The following is a 20626-nucleotide window of genomic DNA, read 5'->3' as shown; positions in this document are numbered from 1 at the left end:
ACGCACATCACATTTTCGAAAAAAAGGATTCCCTGCTTTTCATGTAGAACAAATGTATGGGTAGTACATCGTTGTTGTTCTTGGGATCACCGTCGATCTCACACCCAAAGTCCAAAGATACACGCAGCGTAAACACTGCTGACTCCATCTCTTCTTCGATTCCAGGGACAAAATTAACATGCACACCCCCTAACGCTACGGCCACTCGCGCGCGTCACTGTCACTGTCAGTGCGCGGTTAGCAGCTGGCGGTCTGGCCGTGGCCGTTGCCCGTTGGGGTACGGTGATGAGCGAACTGCGAGCCGCAGCAGGAGCCATGGCGTCCACACGCACCGTATCGTGTCTCATCGCATCCCAGCATACGGAACACGGATGCCAAATCGCCCGCAGGCTCGCTGTCACTGGTCGAGCCAGCCAGCATGCTGTTCACAAGCTCGCTACCTCTTGGGCTCTTGGTCGCTGCGCGCTGATCCCCCTTTTGTTCCTTTCCGACGCCGATCACATCGCGGCCATGGCGACCCGGCACCGAACTCCCCTGGCTACTCTGGCCGCGAACAGTACGGGCGCAGGCTTACCCGGTAGCTCGACTGTCGCGTCAGTCCTTTGGGGCAATGCATATCCCCTACGCGTCATCTCCGATCCAAAAGTTCCGTTGACTGTTCGCTGTGGTGGTTTGTGCTGATTTGTTGTGAGAAAAAAGTAGTGTTGGGTGGCTGGTGGTTGGTGTTGGTTTGGTGTGAGAGAAAAATACTGTTGGCTGGTTATAGCGAACAGAGTGAGAGAGCACAGTGGGCAAGCAGAGACATAAAGCCTATTTATATTATATGTATATTTATTTATATATGCATAAAAGTAGTAGTTGTAGTAGTAGTTACAAAAGCTGAAGCAACAAAACAGCCCATAAAAAGAAGTAGAGCAACTATCAGAAAGTGAGGCTGATGATAAAGCTTTAGTTACAATATGGAAGTAGCTTTTTCCGTTGAGACGCATGAAGAGTCGTAATTTATTCCTTGAGCACAGTAGTTACAGATGAACACCAATGCAAACTGAATAAACAAGGGGGCTGAGTTAGAAGTGCATGCTAGCAGCTAGTTCAGGAATGAGAATCAGAACGATCGATGGAAACGGTAGGTTCAGATGATCTTTCTTCTTCTTCTGATTATTAGAGGCAAGGAACGAGCCTGCTCGATGCTCGATAATTGTGCCATGCCACACTTTGAACAAGGCTACCTAATCGCTGGGCAACGAAACGAACAATGCACGAAGGCAAATGCCAAAGCAAATTGAAGAACTTTGTTATTATTATTATTATTAGAAGAAGAAAGAAATGAACATGGATGGTACATACATTGTTATTCAACACATGTGTATAGAAAAAAAGAACCCTTAATTAGAGATGGGCGACTAGCAGAGAAGAACACGATCGAGCTGCAAACTGATCGACAAACACCCCATCGTCGGGCAGGCAGGTAGGCATCATCAGGCTAACAAAAGCTACAAGCTAGGACCCGAGGTACATGTGCACGCCGATGGCGATGAGGAAGATGGCGATGAGTGCGAAGAAGAGGATGGAGTGGACGAGGATGGAGAGCGCGCTGGTGTGGAAGTTGCCGAACTCGATGATCCGGCACTTGCCGGGGATCTGGAACAGCAGGCCCGGCGACAGCAGGATGAAGAACACCAGCGAGATGAACACCGGCGCCCAGTCCTGCATCTTGTCTTCTCTTCTCCTTTTCCCCTGAAACGACCTCTAGCTAGCTGCTTGTACGTCAACCTCTCGCCTCTTAATACTTGGTGGTGGTGTGGCGAGCCCTCTACGGGTGAGCCCTCCTGCAGGGTGTGTCCAACTGCTCTCACCTAGCGGTGGATGGCGCAGGGGTATGCTATATAGGTGCCCTACCCTAGCGTTCAAGAGAGGTTGCAGTGGAGCTGTCATGTACATGCTGTGCCCTTCATGCTTTGGGAGTGTCTGACGGAGACACCACGCACTGGGCACTGGAGGGTAAATTACAGTATTAAACAGCAGCAAAGCATGCTGGTTACTATGAGTAGAATACTGCATATATATTATATACTGGCCTGGGCTATCTTTCAGTTAGTGCTTCCACCTGAATTTTGGTTTGTAGCCCTTGGAGTGTGGACAGTGGTTACATACCTGCTTAATTCACATATACTACAGATAATCTAAAAGGTCAGTCTCATCAGACATGCATCAATAATTTAGCTTATAGGCCATTTATGGTGCGCCGATTAGGTTGTTGCCAAGTGCGCTGTGCCCGTGGCTCAAATCCTTTTTTTTTCCTCTCTCAAAAACGCAGAAGAGCTGCGCTTCTTTTGTAGTATTAAGATAGAAGAAAACGGTTTCAAGTTACACTCTTCGTGCGCTGGCCCACCTCACTAACTAAACAACCGAGCTTCGTGGCATGGCTCAAAGCCTCAAAGTCATTTGCAGAGCCCTGTCTCCTGTCTTGCTGCGCTCCATCAGCTCATCTCCTTCTCTGATCGGTTTCTTGACCTCATCCGTCACCTAAAGATTTTCGTTCTGAATTGCTGGTAAGGCTATTGCCGGGCGCATGACAGTGGTGGCGACTTGTCTTGGACATCCAATCCAGTCCGGTGCCTCGATCTGTCGTCCCCGGCTGCTGATGCCAATGGAAGGACCAGACAGGAGCAGCCAAAGGTACCAGCAGGAGCAGGACGCCTAGCTTGTCAGTACCACCAGATAGCCACCAGCTACTCTGAGGTAACGAAAAGGTGACCAGCGGAGGGCCGGATGGGAGACAATTAAAATTTTCTTCAGGGAAAGTTTGGCCTATAATCCCAAACGCGCACCACAAGCCCTTTCTTCTAGAATGTGTAAAGTGTAGATTTAGCTGAGCTAGACACAAATCACAAACCCTAGGAACAAGCTTCGAAGAGATCGAGTCAAGAACGGCGAGCGAGCAACACAGAAAGCACGGTATACGAGCACCGGTTAAACCGACGTGGGAAGAAAACTCTCACCGGTTTAACCGACGTCACAGAGCCGGCAGCAAGAGACAAGCAAGCACCGGTTGATCCGACGTATAGGTTTGAACAGCGTCGGTTCAACCGGTGTTACTACACCGGATGATCCGACAAAATCAAGAGTCAATGTCGGTGCAGTTGTCCAGAGACACCTCAAAACGGACTTAACGAGCACCGGTTAAACCGGTGAAAACAAAACCCTAGCGTCGGTGCAGTTGTCCAGAGAGACTGCAAAACGAATCGCACTGAGCACCAGTTGAACCGACGTTGATGAATTTCTATACGCCGGTGCAACGAGCAAAACAACACGCAGGGATCGCTGGTGAAGCTTCACCGGTTGAACCGATGCATGTGGAACTAATACACCGATGCAACCAAGCAGAAAGGCCAAAAACCCTAAAAGCCAAAACTTCTACTCACCGGTTGATCCGACGATCTTGATCTCAAGCGTCGGTTCAACCGGCGATAACAAAAAAACCCAGCCCGAGCAGAACTGGTGTTTCACAGCCCGCGACCTTTGGAAAACTTGACGATTGGAGGATCAAAACAAGTCCAAAGGGGCTCAAATTTTGCAGGCACGATCACAAAGATCCTGTGAACATACCCACCAAAGGAATCGACGAATCACTCCATGGTTTGGGAGGAATCGAGGAATTCCCAAGCAAGAACGGGGTTTTCCTAGAATGTGAAAAGCTTTGATTTGAAAAGACTCATGATTCCGTAGGATTTAGCACTAGACTAGGTGGATTAGAATCACTTCAAAGAGTCACGTGATCATCAAGAAACAACCCCTCATCTCGTGCACAAGAATCGACACGGGAAAATCGAATTTCAACCAAACAAGGCACAAGATGTATGAAATTGAAACGAATTCAAAAGTCCCGAGGGCACAAGGAGGAGAGGGCCTCCTTTTCCGATCAATTTCATACAAGAGTCTCAAAAAATTCATAGCCCTAAAATCCTAATCCTAGAGAAGAAGAAAGGAACAGGGAGGGGGAGGAGGAGACGCCTGGGAGAGGGGGCGGCTCCACGTCTGGGCGCCAGGCAAGGGACAAGGAAGAGAGAGTGGGTGAGTAGATATTTATGCCCACTAACTCCAGAACTAAAGGACTAAACTACCCCTAGACTTAACTAGACACTAGAAAGCCCGTAGGGGCAAAACCGGAAAAAGATACAAGGACTCATCCGACGGCCAAGGTTCTTTCTTCGAATCGAAGTCTTCTCCGCGATGCCGCCGTGGGGATGAAGATCCGGTCCGCGGTTTTGGAGGGTCCGCGAAACCCGGGTAGGTGGCCGGTTTTGAGAAAACCACCAAAACTCCACGCGTGGCCTTGGACGCCGTTCCCGCCTCGGCCTTCTGACGGCCCTAGACGCCGCCCGACGCCCGTCACCTCCTCGCCCGCAGCGAGACCCTAGACACCGTCGACGCCCGTTCCTCCGCCAGTCCCGAGACCGACGCCTGTGCCTCCACGACTTGACGTCTTCAACCGCCGTCCCCCAACTTGGTTTTGTGGCGCAAACCAAGAAACCCGCCATCCACTGGTGCTTGCGCCCTCGATCCAGGAGTGGACGTCACAGCTGCCGCCCGGCCCGAGCTCCGGTCCCGGCTGCCCTTCACCGCCGTTCACCGCACGGTCCATCGGCCACAGCACCTCCACGACAGCTCTCCGTCGACACTCGACGCCCGTGTACCTGCAACCAAAGACTAAGCACACGATCACATCGCACGGTTGATAATTCACTCATCACAGCTAGAAGAAGGTACTCAACATTCCTCATACTCTGTCTCCCTCCCTCACCTAATGTTGCCTAACCTCACAAAAACACATGGCGTCGTGCCGTCGCCACCGGCCGCGGAAGATCATTAAGCCATGACCCGGTGGCAATCACAACTGAGCTCCTCCATTCCTGGTCACCAAGCTAAGCGACACCGGCCGGTAGCACTGCCGGCCTCATAATGATCATGAGATGATCAGAAATGCCTTCCTCTTAATAAAAAATTAAACGTGCCCAGGGTCGTCGCGAAGAAAAAAAGAGAAGAGATGATCAGAAATGCATGTGCTGCTGCGGCTTTGTACTGTGCTTCCTTTTGGTTTAATTGGCCTTCCTAATCCGCGAGCTGTGCCAAGAGTCGCATGCGATTGCGATTCGAAGTTTCGAACCTTTTTTCCCTCTACTTTCTTATGATTCGATGACAAGCGGGAAGGGTCTTTCCGGGTGTTCCCCCACAAGGCCAGAGAAGATGATGGTCAGTGGGATGTCCTGGGTCAGCCGAAAGGGGGAGAGGGACCCTTCAATTGTCCATGCCAAGTCCAAAGGGGATGAGATTTGACCTGGCGTCGATCCATCTCGGCCTTGCCTGAGAGGTTTCTCCTTTTTTTTTCAGGATCCACCTCCATCACTACCGATCCTTTACACCTGCAAGAAGATCATGGTAGCACGATCTAATCTAGTAGGAGTACTTATCTTCCTAGAAAGTGAGACGACCAATGTGCAATTGCACGCCAGTTCTAGCAGCGGTGAGGTGAGTAGGTGACTCGACGCTACCACCAGGATTTTGCACTCCCATCGAAATTCGAAAAGCAGATTCTTCGACAGTTTTCTGGGGTTTCTTGTTAGCGCTCACAATAGCAACAGACGTAGCAGTAGTACCGAACTACTCCACGCTAGAGTACAGTGTACAGACACAATTCTGTAATTAGCTGGGCTTTACCAGATGGACCTTGCTTGAGACAAGCTCCACGCTAGACTTCAGAAGAAGCCCAATGGGCCATTTGATTTGTGGAGAAAGAAGCCCATGGAGTCTGAAGAGGAGAAGCCCAATGAGATTCCACGGAGAAAGGAGGGGGCTAGAATGTGATTTGCTAAAAAAAAGACTTGATAAAATCACCCGTCTCTCCCATCATCGCTGAGTTTCAGATCTATCCTGTGAAAGACGCACATGGAAATGTAGCACAAAATGCCCCGTCCTCGTGAGGAATAAAGTCATCGAAAGCAAAGCAGACTTGTTGACAGACAAGAGAACAAACAAAATGATCCTGCAGAACTGTTCAATCTACATTTGAGCTCGAGGTTTCAAGATCAGACATTCAGACTCTTGTACATTTGATGAGTACATTGGTATAGCAACTTCGCTAAGGGAGACAGAAGCAGAAGCAGAAGCAGAAGCAGAAGCAGAAGCAGAAGCTATATATATATAAAGACTCTCAATTCAGAGTTCACTACTATTCGGTTACGCTAAAACTTCAGAGACGATGTACATTTATCTTTAAGAATTCAGATGCAAGACCATCTGTTCTTCAGATCTGTTAATTAGCTAGGTGTAATAGCAGCCAGACTTCAATCAGGGGCTGGAGCCGGTGCTCTTACTCGTCAGAGACGACCTCATGGTGACGATGGCGGACTCGTTCGCGCCCAGCCGCAGCGCCTGCTTGCTCGCCCGCAGAAAGCCCGTGATGGCTCGCCGCACGTACGCGTCGGCCTGCTTCACCGTCATCTTCTTCGTCCGGGCCTCCTGCGCGAGGCTCGTCAGCATGTAGTCGCCGTTCAGAAAGCTCGCGAGCTCCACGAGCTCGCGCTGGAAATCCGAGAGCCAGCCGTGCTCGTTGGGCGGGGTCGGCCTCTCGAATGGCACCTCCGGCAATGTCTCTGCAACAGAAAGCATTGTAATGACAGTTAATTGAGGGGCTTCTGATTCATGGGATTGTTACTTTACTAGAGTGGATCAAGTCCATTGCATTCTGTAATCTGTAATGGAGTTGTGTTCATCTCTTGGATCGAATCTGTTGCTCGATGTTGAGTTGCTGATGAACACAATTGAGAGATGGGATTCAGAGGAAAGAGTACTGGTTGGCATACCTGGGCAGTCTGTTCTTGGTTCGTCGAGCTCAGTGAAGATGTGCTCGAATGTGCCGGCCCACGCATCCCGTTTGGTGAGGAAATCCGACGAGAGGTCGAAGATCTTCTTGAGGGTGGCCGGGATGGAGGAGTGCTCGAACTCGGAGGTGTCGGTGGGCCCGGCGGGGCGGCCGACGACGGTGCCCTTCTTGATCCACGGCGAGACCATGATGGTGGGCACCCTGACGCCGAGGCGGTCGAACTTGAAGAAGAATGGCGGCGGGCCCCGGATGCCGTCGGGGCTGGGCACGCCGGCAGTGGGCGTGGCGACGTGGTCGTAGAACCCGCCGTGCTCATCGTAGGTGACGACGAGCAGCGTCTGGTTCCACTGCGGCCCCGCCCGGAGCGCCTCGTACACGTCCTTGACGAGGCGCTGGCCGTTGGCGACGTCGTGCGCCGGGTGGTCGTCGTCGGCGGGGGTCCCCGTGAGGTCGAAGTACCTGGGCTCGATGACGGAGAGCGCCGGGAGCACGCCGCGGCGGGCGTGGTCCTTGAAGGCGGCGTCGTAGCGGTGGAAGCTCCGCGCGGCGTGGCGGAGCGCGCGGAGGCGGCGGTAGAAGAGGACGGTGGGGATGGTCTTGAAGTAGACGGCGAAGCCGCGGCCGTCGGCGGCGAGGGAGTCGAAGATGGTGCGCTGCGGGTAGCCGAGGAGGAGGTCGAGCTTGTTGTGCGCGACGGCGCCGCGGGAGGTGGCGGAGTAGAGGAAGAGGCGGTTGGGCTGGGTGGGCCCCGGGATGGAGGAGAACCAGCGGTCGAAGACGGCGAAGGCCGGCGCGAGCGCGGAGAAGGCCGGGAGGAGGGCGGGGCGGAAGGCGCGCATGACGGCGGAGGAGAGGAGGGCGTTGACGGAGAGCGCGCTGCGGACGAAGCCCGACATGGAGGGCTGCGCGGCGGCGGCGGAGACGTTACCGAAGACCTGCTCGAGGACGTCCTCGAAGGAGTGGCCCGGGTCGTCGGGGACGACGAGGTCGGCGTCGGCGGACACGCAGATGGCGGAGCTGTTGGGGGAGGAGTTGGGGTTGCACTCGGCGCCGGTGAGCCCGTCGACGGGGAGCCCCAGCAGGCGGCGCGTCCACCCGAGGATGTGGTCGAACGACCGGTTCTCCAGCGCCAGCACCACCACGTTCTTTATGGGGCTCGGCCGGGCGGCGCCGGCCTCGCCGCGGCCGGCGAGGAGGATCAGGGGGAGGAGGAGGAGCGGCAGAGGCTGCCGCCGCGATCCCGTTGCCATGGCTCGTGCTCGACGAAACGCCGTGCGAGTGCGGGAGATGGATGGAGCCGGGGCGGGAGGGGCATGGGCTGGCGGCCTTTGGCGGCACGCGCCTGGTCGCCGCCGCTCCCGGTTTCGGCGGCCATGGATGCGTCCAAGCACCTGTGACTGGGGTGGACCTCGGCCGAGGGGGACGGAGTGGTGGGTGGGTCCGTGGGTGACGCGCGGGCGACGTGTCGCGTCCTGTCGTGCCGCGCGCGGATGCACGTGGACATGTGCGCCATGTGGGTGCCTCCGCCGGAGATCTTTCTAGCTAGCTCTTCTCCGGTGAGCATCGACGGCTCGGAGAGCATCAAAGCTCCAGTAATGGTGTGTTTGCAGCGCCTCGCCGGCACCACCATGGCATTCCCCGTTCCAACCTCTAACTCTAACCTCTAATTCAGAGGCATGAATGACCTCGTTGGTGACTTTGACAGGAATGAGGAAGAAGGAGCTACTTTGGACAGTTCGGACTCGGATTATCGGTGCGTGGCACGTTGCACAAGTTCACGAGTCGACGTGCATCACAAGCTCGGTTGCAACACACACCGTGTCGGCTTGGTCTCTTGTGCCGACCATGGCAGGCTCCTTCTCTCTCTTAGCTTAATACTCCACCACTAGTCTTCTCACGCATCGTTGCCTCGCTGGAAGCGATAGAAGGGGCAGGCAGCCTGGACGCATGTGTGAGGGGCTTTTTTTCTTTTCTTCCGAAAGATATATAAACTATTTATATAGTGCCACCGGTAAAATAATAAATCTATAACTTTGTATTTGTTCATTTCATGTCGTGCGTGATTGTGTGAGACATTATTTGTCCGTGTTCCAATTAGAATTTCGATTGATTTGTCTCCAATTAGAATTCTAAGTGATTTATTCGGATTTCTATTAGTACTCCGATTGACGGGCCAACGAAACGTTATTTGCTTTAGAAATACTCCTTTCGTTCTAAATTATAGGTCGTTTGACTTTTTCAACCTCAAGTTTAACCACTCGTCTTATTCAAAAAGTTGCGCAAAATATCACTTCTTTGGTTGTGGCTTGCTTTACCAATACTAGTTCTTCGAGAATGGCTTAAATTTGATTATGTTTGTACAAATTGTCTGAATAAGACGAGTAGTCAAACTTGATATAAAAAAGTCAAACAACCAATAATTTGAAACGGAGTGAGCAGTTGAGACAAAGATGGAGATAAAAACTATTATATCCAAATTAAATTCAATATTTTATAAAAAATAGTTCAACATATGAAAATAGTAGATTCAATCTTTTTCAAAAACACTGTCGTGGGCTTTTGGGGTACCCACAGTCGGGTGGCGGAACGCACCCGCCTAATCCCACTGTCGGATTAGGCCAATCTAGTTTGGGGGCAAGAACACAAGAACACTCGGGTTTTTGAGTGGTTCGGGCCGCCGAGGCGTAATACCCTACGTCCACTGTGATGTGTATTGCTCTTGGTATGAATGAGTCTATCCTCTGCCCAGCCGGGTCTTGACCCCCCTTCCTCTAGCGAGCGCCTCCCTTTTATAGACCAAGGGGATGCGTACACAGGCGTTCAGACCCCGACAGGTGGGTCTTAACGTGGAAGTATAATATATTGCGCAGAAAGCTTCAATGGAGCTACAACGGTTGAGAATCTCTTCTCGGATACGCTTCCTTGCCCTATAGCCTCTCTGACCGAGGGGAGTCTTTATTTATCCCATCGGCGAGGCGCCCATTGGGGCAACGTAGCTTGCGGCGTAGTCTGTCGAGGCTACCGTGTAGACGTCATAATGGGCGAAGCCGAGCTGTCGTGTCCAACTGGCGTAGTAAACTGACATATGCGGCGTGGGCGGCGCCAGTGTCTACACTGTGCGCCTTGGTAATACGCGACCAACTGTGCAACCTCGCAAATGCACGCCTCGGGCTCTGCTGTGGCACAACGTACTTCCACCTACCATATTGAATGTGGCAGGTAGACGAGTATTCCAGCGAAACCGCACGGCCCCGCGCACGTGCCCGCACCTTCGGACACATGGTGGCTCCGGACCAGCCTTAGGCGGGGTGTCGGTTCCACACCGCTGAGGGGTCCGGATAGTGTATGGGGTCCGAGACCCTGGCGTGGGTCCGGGGCCCCAGCTGTTTTGGCTGATGGCTATCTGCTCTGGGACACGTGGCGTCACCGGACCCTCCCCAAGTGGAGAGCGGGTCCGGGGCCGTTTGCCGGGAGAGTAGGGCTCCGTACCACAGGGGTCCGGATGCTCGGCCGTCAGGGCGTAGTTAAGGATAACTATGAGACTCTAGCCTAGACACAGTAAGAGGGGGGTACCCCGGTCCTGGGGTACCGACAGTGGCCCCCGGGCCCACCTCGGGAGAGGTACGAACCCGCGGGTGGGGCCACCATCGGAATGTGTTTCCACACAACTTGGCTGTGTCGGTGTGCTCATGTCGAGAGCGGGTGCTCCGGATCCCTTGGAGGGCGGAACACCTGTTGCCAGGTTCAGGTACTAGAGCGCTCTCCATAAGGCGGCGAAGGTGTAGGCTTGGGGTACGGAACCAAGCCAAGCGGCTACACGGTCCTCGGACCGCTCAGGGAGCGAGAATCACTTCCCCGGACCTGGCTCCTGGCGACCGTGGCGAGCGGTCTCCGCCGGAGCGGGCCACCGGAGTGGACTTGAGTCGACCGTGGCGAGCGGTCTCCGCCGGAGCGGGCCACCGGAGTGGACTTGAGTCGACCGTGGCGAGCGGTCTCCGCCGGAGCGGGCCACCGGAGTGGACTTGAGACGACCGTGGCGAGCGGTCTCCGCCGGAGCGGGCCACCGGAGTGGACTTGAGTCGACCGTGGCGAGCGGTCTCCGCGCGGAGCGGGCCACCGGAGTGGACTTGAGACGACCGTGGCGAGCGGTCTCCGCTGGAGCGGGCCACCGGAGTGGACTTGAGACGTTCCTGACGATCCCATGAATTACGCCACCGGACCTTGCAGTAAGGTGTAGGAAACCAGACCTTATACTAGAAAGGAGCCCGGGACCTCTAGGGGCAGCAGTCTCGGATACTAAGGGGCTCGTAACAGGGCAGTGAAGTACGTAGGTTTAGGGTACATTACCAGGCTAAGCTACGCGAAGCTTCTCGACCCCAGGATACGGGCACCACTTCTCCTGAGCAGGTCCCTAGGGGTCCGAACTGACTTCCAGCTAGAAGGGGTGTCCCTACCTGACCATAAGCCAGCAACTCAATCTTGGGTCGTTAGTAACTAAAGAAAAGACTCCGGTTGGGAGAAAGACACTGTTAAACCAAAACGGATAAGTGTAATCAAGGTAAAATTCAGACAAGACTGAGAAAGCAATTCTCCTTTATTGTGGTTATTGTGGTGTACATCAGAGGTCGGGATTACGAGGCCGGACCTCTACCGCTTCTGGACCACTTGCTGGCGTTGCCTATTTGTGCGATGAAGCCAGAGATCGGGTTTACAAGGGCGGACCTTTACCGCTCCGAACCACACGTAGGTGCCATGTTATTACAAGGATGTACTCTCTTAGTCCTATGTAGGGATAACCTACGGCCGTTTCCTGTAAGGCCTGTAGATTCCTAACCGGAGTGGAACTGCCACCTTTGAGTTCCCACAGTCGTCGGGGGCGAAGGTATCCTGGACGTGCCTGAACTGCATCGTCATGCATCACCTTGGGAGCTCGGGGGGCCCTTCCCTGCCTAAGAACTGTCATATGCCTAGGTAGCATGGAGACGAATTCTTTGGCTTTGAATGGGAGTGGCCCAGCCGTCGCCGTCTGCCGTCGGAGGCCAACCCGATGACCGCTCATCACGAGCTGGGTGCTCGTTTGGATGAGCACGGAGTGTGGAGAAGGGCGGCCGTTCACCGGCTCGACCCTGGTGCTGGCGTTGGGCCCCCACGCCTGGTGACGGGGTCCTGTCTGCAGCAGCACCGAGAGAGACTCGGTCCTGGCGAGGGAGGAGACGATGATAGACTTCCCCCAGGCCACAGCGGTCGGCTCCAGGCTTCATATTGAGAGAAATCCTTGAGCCGACGCCATGCCGTTGCAGGAGGAGTCCTGGTGGTTGCTTGAGAGAAAACCTTGAGCCAACACAGAGGTGTTGTAGGGTGACGCACAGCAGGTGTTCTCCGCTGTGAGCTGCCGCGCCGGCTCTGAGGTGTCACAATGGCGACGCACAGCAGGCGCCGCTGCCGTGCGCCGCCGCACCGAGGGCATCGTCATCTCGGCGCCGTGGCATGAGGCATTGGTGACGCCATGCCCCTCTTCATCTTCTCGTCGAATACGTTGCAGAGGATGAGCTCAGCCTCAAAAGCCTGGAGATCTAGCCAATGCCTGCACCTTCCCCACGGACGGCGCCAAATGTCGTGGGCTTTTGGGGGTACCCACAGCCGGGTGGCGGAACGCACCCGCCTAATCCCAGAGGAAAAGTACTTGGGAAAGTGCTGTCGGATTAGGCCAATCTAGCTTGGGGGCAAGAACACAAGAACAGTCGGGTTTTTGAGTTGTTCGGGCTGTCGAGGCATAATACCTTACGTCCACTGTGAAGGTGTATTGCTCTTGGTATGAATGAGTCTATCCTCTGCCCAGCCAGGTCTTGACCCCCCTTCTTCTAGCGAGCGCCTCTCTTTTATAGACCAAGGGGACGCGTACATAGGCGTTCAGACCCCGATAGGTGGGTCTTAACGTGGAAGTATAATATATTGCGCAAAAAGCTTCAATGGAGCTACAGCGGTTGAGAATCTCTTCTCGAATACGCTTTCTTGCCCTGTAGCCTCTCTGACCGAGGGGAGTCTTTATTTGTCCCATCGGCGAGGCGCCCGTTGGGGCAACGTAGCTTGCGGCGTAGTCTGTCGAGGCTACCGTGTAGACGTCATAATGGGCGAAGCCGAGCCGTCTTGTCCAACTGGAGTAGTAAACTGACATATGCGGCGTGGCGCGCGCCAGTGTCTACACTGTGCGCCTTGGTAATACGCGACCAACAGTGCAACCTCGCAAATGCACGCCTCGGGCTCTGTTGTGGCACTACGTACTTCCACCTACCGTATTGAATGTGGCAGGTAGACGAGTATTCCAGCGAAACCGCACGGCCCCGCGCACGTGCCCGCACCTTCAGACACGTGGTGGTTCCGGACCAGCCTTAGGCGGGGTGTCGGTTCCACCCCGCTGAGGGGTCCGGATAGTGTATGGGGTCCGAGACCCTGGCGTGGGTCCGGGGCCCCAGCTGTTTTGGCTGAGGGTTATCTGCTCTGGGACACGTGGCGTCATCGGACCCTCCCCAAGCGGGGAGCGGGTCCGGGGCCGTTTGCCGGGAGAGTAGGGCTCCGGACCACAGGGGTCCGGATGCTCGGCCGTCAGGGCGTAATTAAGGATAACTACGAGACTCTAGCCTAGACACAGTAAGAGGGGGTACCCCAGTCCTGGGGTACCGACAAACACATACATCAACAATTTTAAAATACTACTTTTAATATATTTTACAAACTATTTCAACATCCTAAGAGAATAGATTTAATATTTAGCAAAATATCAGCATTTTTTTCAAATATCTTCTTCTCCGGCAATGGCCTAGGGAAGGATCCGTGGCGAGCGGTGTGTGGCCAGAGGAACCGACGATGGGACCGGCCCATGGTGGCAGCACGCGGCGGGGGGGGGGGGGGCTAGGGAAGGATCCGTGGTAAGCAGTGTGTGGAACACCTGGCAAGGAGAGAGAGCATAGCTGTGACGGCGGGAAATGGGGGGAAGGGTGCAGCGCACGGTGGAAAGCTGGAGTGTGGGTAGTGGAGCAAAGGGCGGCCGGAGGAGGATGACGAGGGAGCGGAGGGGCGGCTGGAGGAGGTAGGCGAGATGGTGGTGGTGCTAAAAATGGATGTAAATATTAAAAGTCACACGTGTGACTGGCAGCAAATCATCACATAGGATCCAATAATTTTTTCGAAATAATTTTTGTTGCTGAAACAATTATTTATTGTTCCAGCAACAAAAAAAATTCTAGAACAAAAAATTTGTTTGGACCAATTTGTTGAGCCGATTTTAGGCACAAAATACAGAATTCTGGAGGCGTAAGAGTTGTGTGACAGGTTAACTCGGGGTCACACACCCAAAAATGAATGCTAGGTGTTGCAAGAATCTAAAACGGAGGTAGGTGGGGAGAAAAAATTGCGGCCACCCGTGAAAGAGGAATTCAGTCGCGGGGATGAGGCCCAGCGGAGTTCACCGGCCCGGCCCATCGTGTGCATCTGGCCCGTGCTCCAATCGGGTGGCGTTTGGAGAGCAGAGGAGAGGATCGACCACACGTCGTGAACGGCGGCGACAGGGAGAGGCCGAGACCGCAAGAAATGCCGGCGCCGCCCTGTCCTCCGCCGGCCCCAGCAGCGGCGCCAATACTCCCACGGATCCTCTCGTCGGTCGCGCCGGTAGCGCTCGCTGCCGCGCTCGTCTGCGGCGCTGGCCCAGGCCCCGCCGCTGTCGTCGTCGCCCAGGCCGTCCCGTTCGTCCGCCCCCCCTCCCCAGCAGAGGAATCCCTTGGCCTCCTCCACGCCGTACGCGCAGTCCCAGAAGCTGCAGTTTGGCCTCGACAAGCTCGGGTTCGTCTCGTGCCCTGCGTGTACGGTGGATTCGTATTTTATTTACCACTGCAATAGGACATGCTCTGTTCCTCAACCTGATCGTAGTTGATGTGCGCGTGTCCATGACGCAGGAAGATCAGGCCATGCCCGTCCACCAACCCGGGGTGCGTGTCCACCAACCCGATGGGATCTTCTGGTTCCTTCGCCTCCCCGCTGCTCATCCCGGAATCATCCGCCGGGGACAAGGCCGTCGCCGTAAGCCCAAACTTTTCTGAACCGTGCCGATCACTGAACCGATCGCATCCGCTTCTCCTTTCCGCAAATACCAAGTGCAAATGCTGTGCAGTTTCGCTCTGATTGTCAGCTCAAATGCCGATCCTATCCTATCATACTCATCGCTTCTGCATTTTCTTCATCTCTTCCTTTCGTGCTTCTGGCGTGCAGTCGCTGCGACAAGCCATCGAGAAGACGCAGATCAATGTGGAGTTCAAGGTCGACCAGGACACGCCTTATGGTCAGTACACGCCGTCCGAAATCGGAGCTCGAGCAGCCTCAGTACGGGGCCGATCGGGCATGCACGACGAGCTCACGCGCGCACTCGTTTCAGGCCACTACATCGAGGCGGAGATGGACGGCGGCGTGGGCCGGGACGTGATGGAGTTCCTGGTGAGGAGAGACGCCGGCGTGGTGGCGTACCGGTGCATGGCCACCAAGGTGACCTTCGTCTACCCGTTCACCACCGCCGTCGGCGATTCCAAGGGGCAGAAGCAGAGGGTCGCTGTAACACCCTGGGTGTTAAATCACCTTGTAGTAGGGCTAAGCACACAATTAACTTCATCATTAGCATTGATTAGGCATACATAAAATTATTGATTAAAAATTTTCTGCGCCGCCCGATTCGAGCAAAGGTGAGCCGCTCCCCCTCCTGTGCGCCGCCCCTGTTCCTGCGCGCCGCCTCGGCCACCACCTCGCCGGCTGGTGCTCCTGAGCGGTGCCCTGCTCTGCGTGTGTATTCGTGGACCGAGTAGATGGGAAGACAAGGAAGTTCGAGGGCTTATTTGCAAACCTTGTGACCCATATGAATAGTAAAAACAGTGTTATCTAGAATAGAAAGGACAACGGGGGCTTAGATGCAAAAGCACCATCCCACGCTGGGCTCTGGCCTGTTGGACCGGCCTGCCTCGTTTCATGGGCCTGGCTGCGCGTTGTTGGGCCTAACTGGGCCAGATCAAGCCCGTGCGCCCTTTATTTTTTTTTCTGTTTAAGGCTGATAACTTATAGAATTTGTATTAAATCAAATGAAAATCGTAAAAATGCAAATCAAATTTTGTGGGACTCCATGTAAATATATATATACAGTGAACCCATAAAACACACCACTAAATTAAAACTTATTTAAATTAATAATTAAAACACAGTTTGTTTAATTAAATAAAATAGTTCGTGTGCTTAGAAAATTTTGTGGTATGCTATTCATAGCTGTGGTAAAAGTTTAGAATTATTGGTGCATGTATGCATGAGTTAATGATTTAATGTTGATGCTTTAGTGTTTATTCTATTAAAATAATTCTTGTGGATAAAAATTATGCTACTTAGTCCAAATATTATGAAACCAATTGTGTTAGCTTACAGTTATCATTTATACTTTAGATCTGAAACTTGTATAGGTGGAATATAAAGTTTTCATACTATTTTTGATCTATTGCTTGTTTGTTGTCTTATTCTTGTAATTTTTATAATATATAGCAAAAAAAAATGATAAGATATTGGAACCACTTCTGTTGGTTTAGGTTTTCTGTATAGGATTTTTGAAACATGATATCCATGTGCCTCTGGATGATTTACATGCCTCTGGTGAATTAATGTGTTTTGTAGTAATTTATCTTGCTTAAAGTACATCTCATTAATGGTAATTACTTTTGATATAAATCCAACTCTTATAATCTTATTCTGTTGTCCTTTATCATGGAAAAAAAGGGGGAATACATGATTGTTCGGAGTCTGTGAATTTAATCTTACAATTCTTTGTGCACTTAATAATGAGTGTTGCATTCATATCATTAATGCATTGTGCATTTGCATACATGTAGATTTTGGTATATGCGAGCTCGTGACCGTGGAACAGGCGTAACCATGAAGCCCTGCGAGAGCTAGTAAAGCAAGTCCGGGAAGGAATTCGGGAAGACCCGGCCCAATGGTCGGAAGGGCCCAAGGCCTTGCTAGTATTAACACTAACTTAGTGTTACCCTCAGGCAAGCCCCGGTGCACATCCTATTATTTCAATTTATGACATCTATATATGTTTCTATTACTTGTGCATTAGGTTTAGGAATTATTTGAAACTCTAGTTGCATGATCCATAGGTTCCCTGGAGTTATACTAGTGTGTATTGGACGATAGAAATGCTATGCTTAATAAGATCTCGGTAGAAGTCGAGTGATTTCTGGTCACTCGCGAGATATAGGATATCTCATTATTTTGAGTATATGGAATATTGTAATGGGTTGGAGAAGGAAAAGAAAATGGAGACCGGGCGGGAAAAGGTTAGCCCCGCCTGTGTCGGTTAAGGACCGTTCGTTGCCTGGCCCTGTGATCGAGTTTGAATTGTACTAACTGCATGCCGGGAGTAGGAGGTAGTCGAAACCGGTAAGCCGAGTACTGCCTTGCTTCGAAAGTACAGGAACCCGCACCCAACTCCTGGGGTAGTTGAGTAGTCGCGGAGAAATGGGGATGCATGTGTTTACTTTTGGTGGTCTCACGTTGAGCTCGGCTGACCATATGTCGTTGGGCTGGTTCCTGTAGTTCGAGGCGGGGAGGGGAATGGTTGGTTTGTATTGTCCGACGGGGCAAATACGTGCCGTGTTGGTTAGGTCTACCTTGCAAGGTTAAATCGGATCGATCCGCCGTACGTCGCATCTCGGATATGAGCACCTTGATCACAGCACCACATCGTAGTGATACTATATGGATTTTAAGTGATGAGTAGTAGGGTCTACTAGGAATTATTATTCCATGTTGTTATGATTGCTTAGCAGGTGCAAATAATAGTTAATGATTTATGAATATAGAATTTGGAGCTAAAAGAGAGAAAATAAGGACTCATTTCTAGAGCTTTTTCTGCAAAAGTAACCAACAGCCAAAAGCCTTGCATGTCTAGTTAGGTGGGCTAAGTTATACCCACTGGTCGGGTAAGTCTTGCTGAGTATTAGTATACTCAGGGTTTGTTGTTTACCCTATTTCAGGTATAGAAGCTAATCAGGATTCGCATCAGTGGGCTCGATGTGACGTCCTCACGTGTTCATAGTTATCGTTTCGTTTTATTGGTTCTCAATTAAATTTCTTCCTCTCAGGTCATATTCTCATCCGCTGCTGTCATTTATTTTATATAAATTCTAAATTTAAAGTTGTTTTGTAAATATTTATATTATTATCTATTTTTGTGAAATTATATTATGCTGGTACCATCTGTGCTCGCCGTCGCGCGAGACTTCTGGTGTGTTTCGATCGGCCTGTGGGTTGGAAACAGGCTGTCATGTTACACTTAATTAAGCTAATGCGTCTGATGTGTTCAAATAATGACCATTACGCTTAATTAAGCTGTTTAACTTGGCGGTTCTGTCACAGCCGCCGCCGTCTCGCAGGAGCTCGGATGGTACGCGCCGGACATCCAGTCCTCCATGGACTCCGACGCCGCCGGCTATCCGCCGTGAAGAGTGAACCCAGGAGGACCGATCATCACTTCATCCATCGTCCATCTGATGGAGCAGAGGTAAATATACATTGATGTATATATAGTACATATTAATATTTTTATTGGATCTTAAGATCTTTTTATGAATTTTCTCCTTTAGAAGTACTTAAATTTGTTTCTTTGGCAATAAAGTTCAGGCAACCCGGTGCTGGGGTTGCCATAGTTTTTCTTGTTAGAAAAAGCTTCCAAATTGTATATTTTTTGATTTTTTTGACTCCAAGTTTGACAACTCGTTTTATTCAAAAATTTATATAAAATATCACTTCTTTTGTTATGGGTTACTTTATCACTACAAGATCTTCAAGAATGACTTAAATTTGACAATGTTTGCACAAATTTTTTGAATAAGACAAGTGGTCAAACCAAGAGTCAAAAAAATCAAACAAACTACAGCTTGGAACTGAAGTAGTACCATCTAGGTGGTACTGCCAGTGCTGTCCATATTGTATTGTCAATGCAATTCCGGTTGAACCCTCAAAATTAAAGAATGTATTTTTTGTATGGGAGTATCAACTACTGATATAACTCGTCTCTACTACTTCCTCCGTTCTAAATTATAAATTATTTTATTTGTTCTTATTATATATTTTTTACTATACACTTAGATAAATATTATGTTAAAATACATAACAAAAAATATATATCAGTGCAAGTCTGGCTGCGCCCTCCAAAGAATATGTTGTTATATAGGAGTATTAGCTACTAATGTAATTCGTTTCTACTTGATTCTTGTCCAACCAATGGTGTCTTGCTGGCTACAAAGACAGAATCGTCCAGAGTTATTTTGCAAAATTGGCATTGAAAAATTGCAATTAGCCTGGACGTTCCCCAATATTATTGCGCGACATCCAGAAGCAAGAGTCGTAGCAATCTCTCTCCTTTACATAATACAAAACTAGGATTTTTATATGCGAAGATAACATAGGAAAATTAAAAGGATAGATTAGATGTGGTCGTGAGGGTAGCGTTTACAACAAATAAGAGTTCGTTGTATAAGACGGTATAAATAAATATATAACGAAACGAGTACATTATAAACCAAATAATCAAGCCCCCGTTATGGAAGTAGTGATTAGTAAGTAAATCACATAGGTTAACTAATATGTGTACATCTCGCCACCAATTCCTTACAAAGCTCACGATAATCTTGAGGACACAAAACGAAGGTGCTTGGGCAGGATATGCATCTTCCTTCCAAGGTACAGAAAGATATCAAGAAAACGAAAATAACTAAACAACGGCTAGAAGATAGTCATTTAATTTATAGAGAGAACATGCATCATTTATCATTGCACCAACAAAAAATTAGAATCTGGTGACTGCAACGTATTCCTTTCATCTACCGCCATGCACTATTCATGTTTCCCTACATAAGACATGAAACTCAACTAGTGACAGCATAGTAGCTTTGTTTGTCACTCGACTGACTTGCCACCGGCAAGCATCTTTTTCTCTCTTAAATACTCCATTCATTGTGGCATAGCAATCACAAAGATAAAAGCATGGGATATGGTAGGTACAATAGTAGCTAGGATTTTTCAATCCGCATATTATATTGATATGTTCACACGCTCTTTCCAGGATTTTGCTTACCAATTTGTTAAAAGTTGATAATGGTAAATTAAAATAAAACAACCTCAGGTTGAATCCAATGATCAACTTGTAGGGAAACGGGTAGGCTACGCTAGCATCACTACCGCATATACCCAAGATACTTGCGAGTAGAAGATCATAGATCGTTACCACTAGACGCGCAGCACAGCGGAAGAAGTCGCGCGTCGATGTAGAGAAAGTAGTCGATCACGCCCCACGAACCGAGCTCATCGTACTTGATCCCATCAGCCGATCAGCGCAGCAGTCGCAGCAGCGCCTCCACGGAGTCCACACGTACGGGGATGAAACGCCGGGCGTCGGTGTGCTAACACTGCACGCACGGCATGGGCGGCGGCCGAGAGAGAGAGGCAGGGGCGGCGGCTAGGAGGTGGCGCGGCTCACAGGTTGTCGCCCCCCTAGCCCCTCCCTCGTATATATAGGGCGTACTAATGGGCTTCTATCTCATAGGCCCATTAGTAATCCTAATCCCTCTTGGATCAATATCCTCTTGGGCCTTTAAACCGTATTGTGATGATGGGCTCTTGGGCATATCACCAACAATCTCCCACTTGCACTAGAGA

General features: G+C 51.1%; 2 protein-coding genes and 1 pseudogene across 2 annotated transcripts; 1 reads left to right on the top strand and 2 right to left on the bottom strand.

Annotated features, from left to right (window-relative positions):
* Positions 1-1282: 1282 nt before the first annotated feature.
* On the bottom strand, positions 1283-1870 carry LOC120706303. The gene has a single exon (XM_039990915.1). It carries the CDS (start codon positions 1711-1713, stop codon positions 1501-1503), a length of 213 nt encoding a protein of 70 aa, XP_039846849.1. The 5' UTR covers positions 1714-1870; the 3' UTR covers positions 1283-1500.
* Positions 1871-6026: 4156 nt separating this feature from the next.
* LOC120706302 (non-specific phospholipase C6-like) lies at positions 6027-8307 on the bottom strand. Its single transcript, XM_039990914.1, has 2 exons — positions 6864-8307; positions 6027-6653 (listed from the first exon to the last, which is right to left on the bottom strand). The coding sequence occupies exons 1-2, from the start codon at positions 8131-8133 to the stop codon at positions 6349-6351; spliced, it is 1575 nt and encodes a 524-aa protein (XP_039846848.1). The 5' UTR covers positions 8134-8307; the 3' UTR covers positions 6027-6348.
* Positions 8308-14389: 6082 nt separating this feature from the next.
* LOC120706301 lies at positions 14390-18990 on the top strand (annotated as a pseudogene).
* The last annotated feature ends 1636 nt before the right edge of the window (positions 18991-20626 follow it).

Source organism: Panicum virgatum, chromosome 5K, assembly GCF_016808335.1.
Source record: "Panicum virgatum strain AP13 chromosome 5K, P.virgatum_v5, whole genome shotgun sequence".
Classification (NCBI taxonomy): domain Eukaryota; kingdom Viridiplantae; phylum Streptophyta; class Magnoliopsida; order Poales; family Poaceae; genus Panicum; species Panicum virgatum.
The sequence above is the reverse complement of the archived record's forward strand: the minus strand, read 5'-3'. Positions and strand labels throughout refer to the sequence as shown.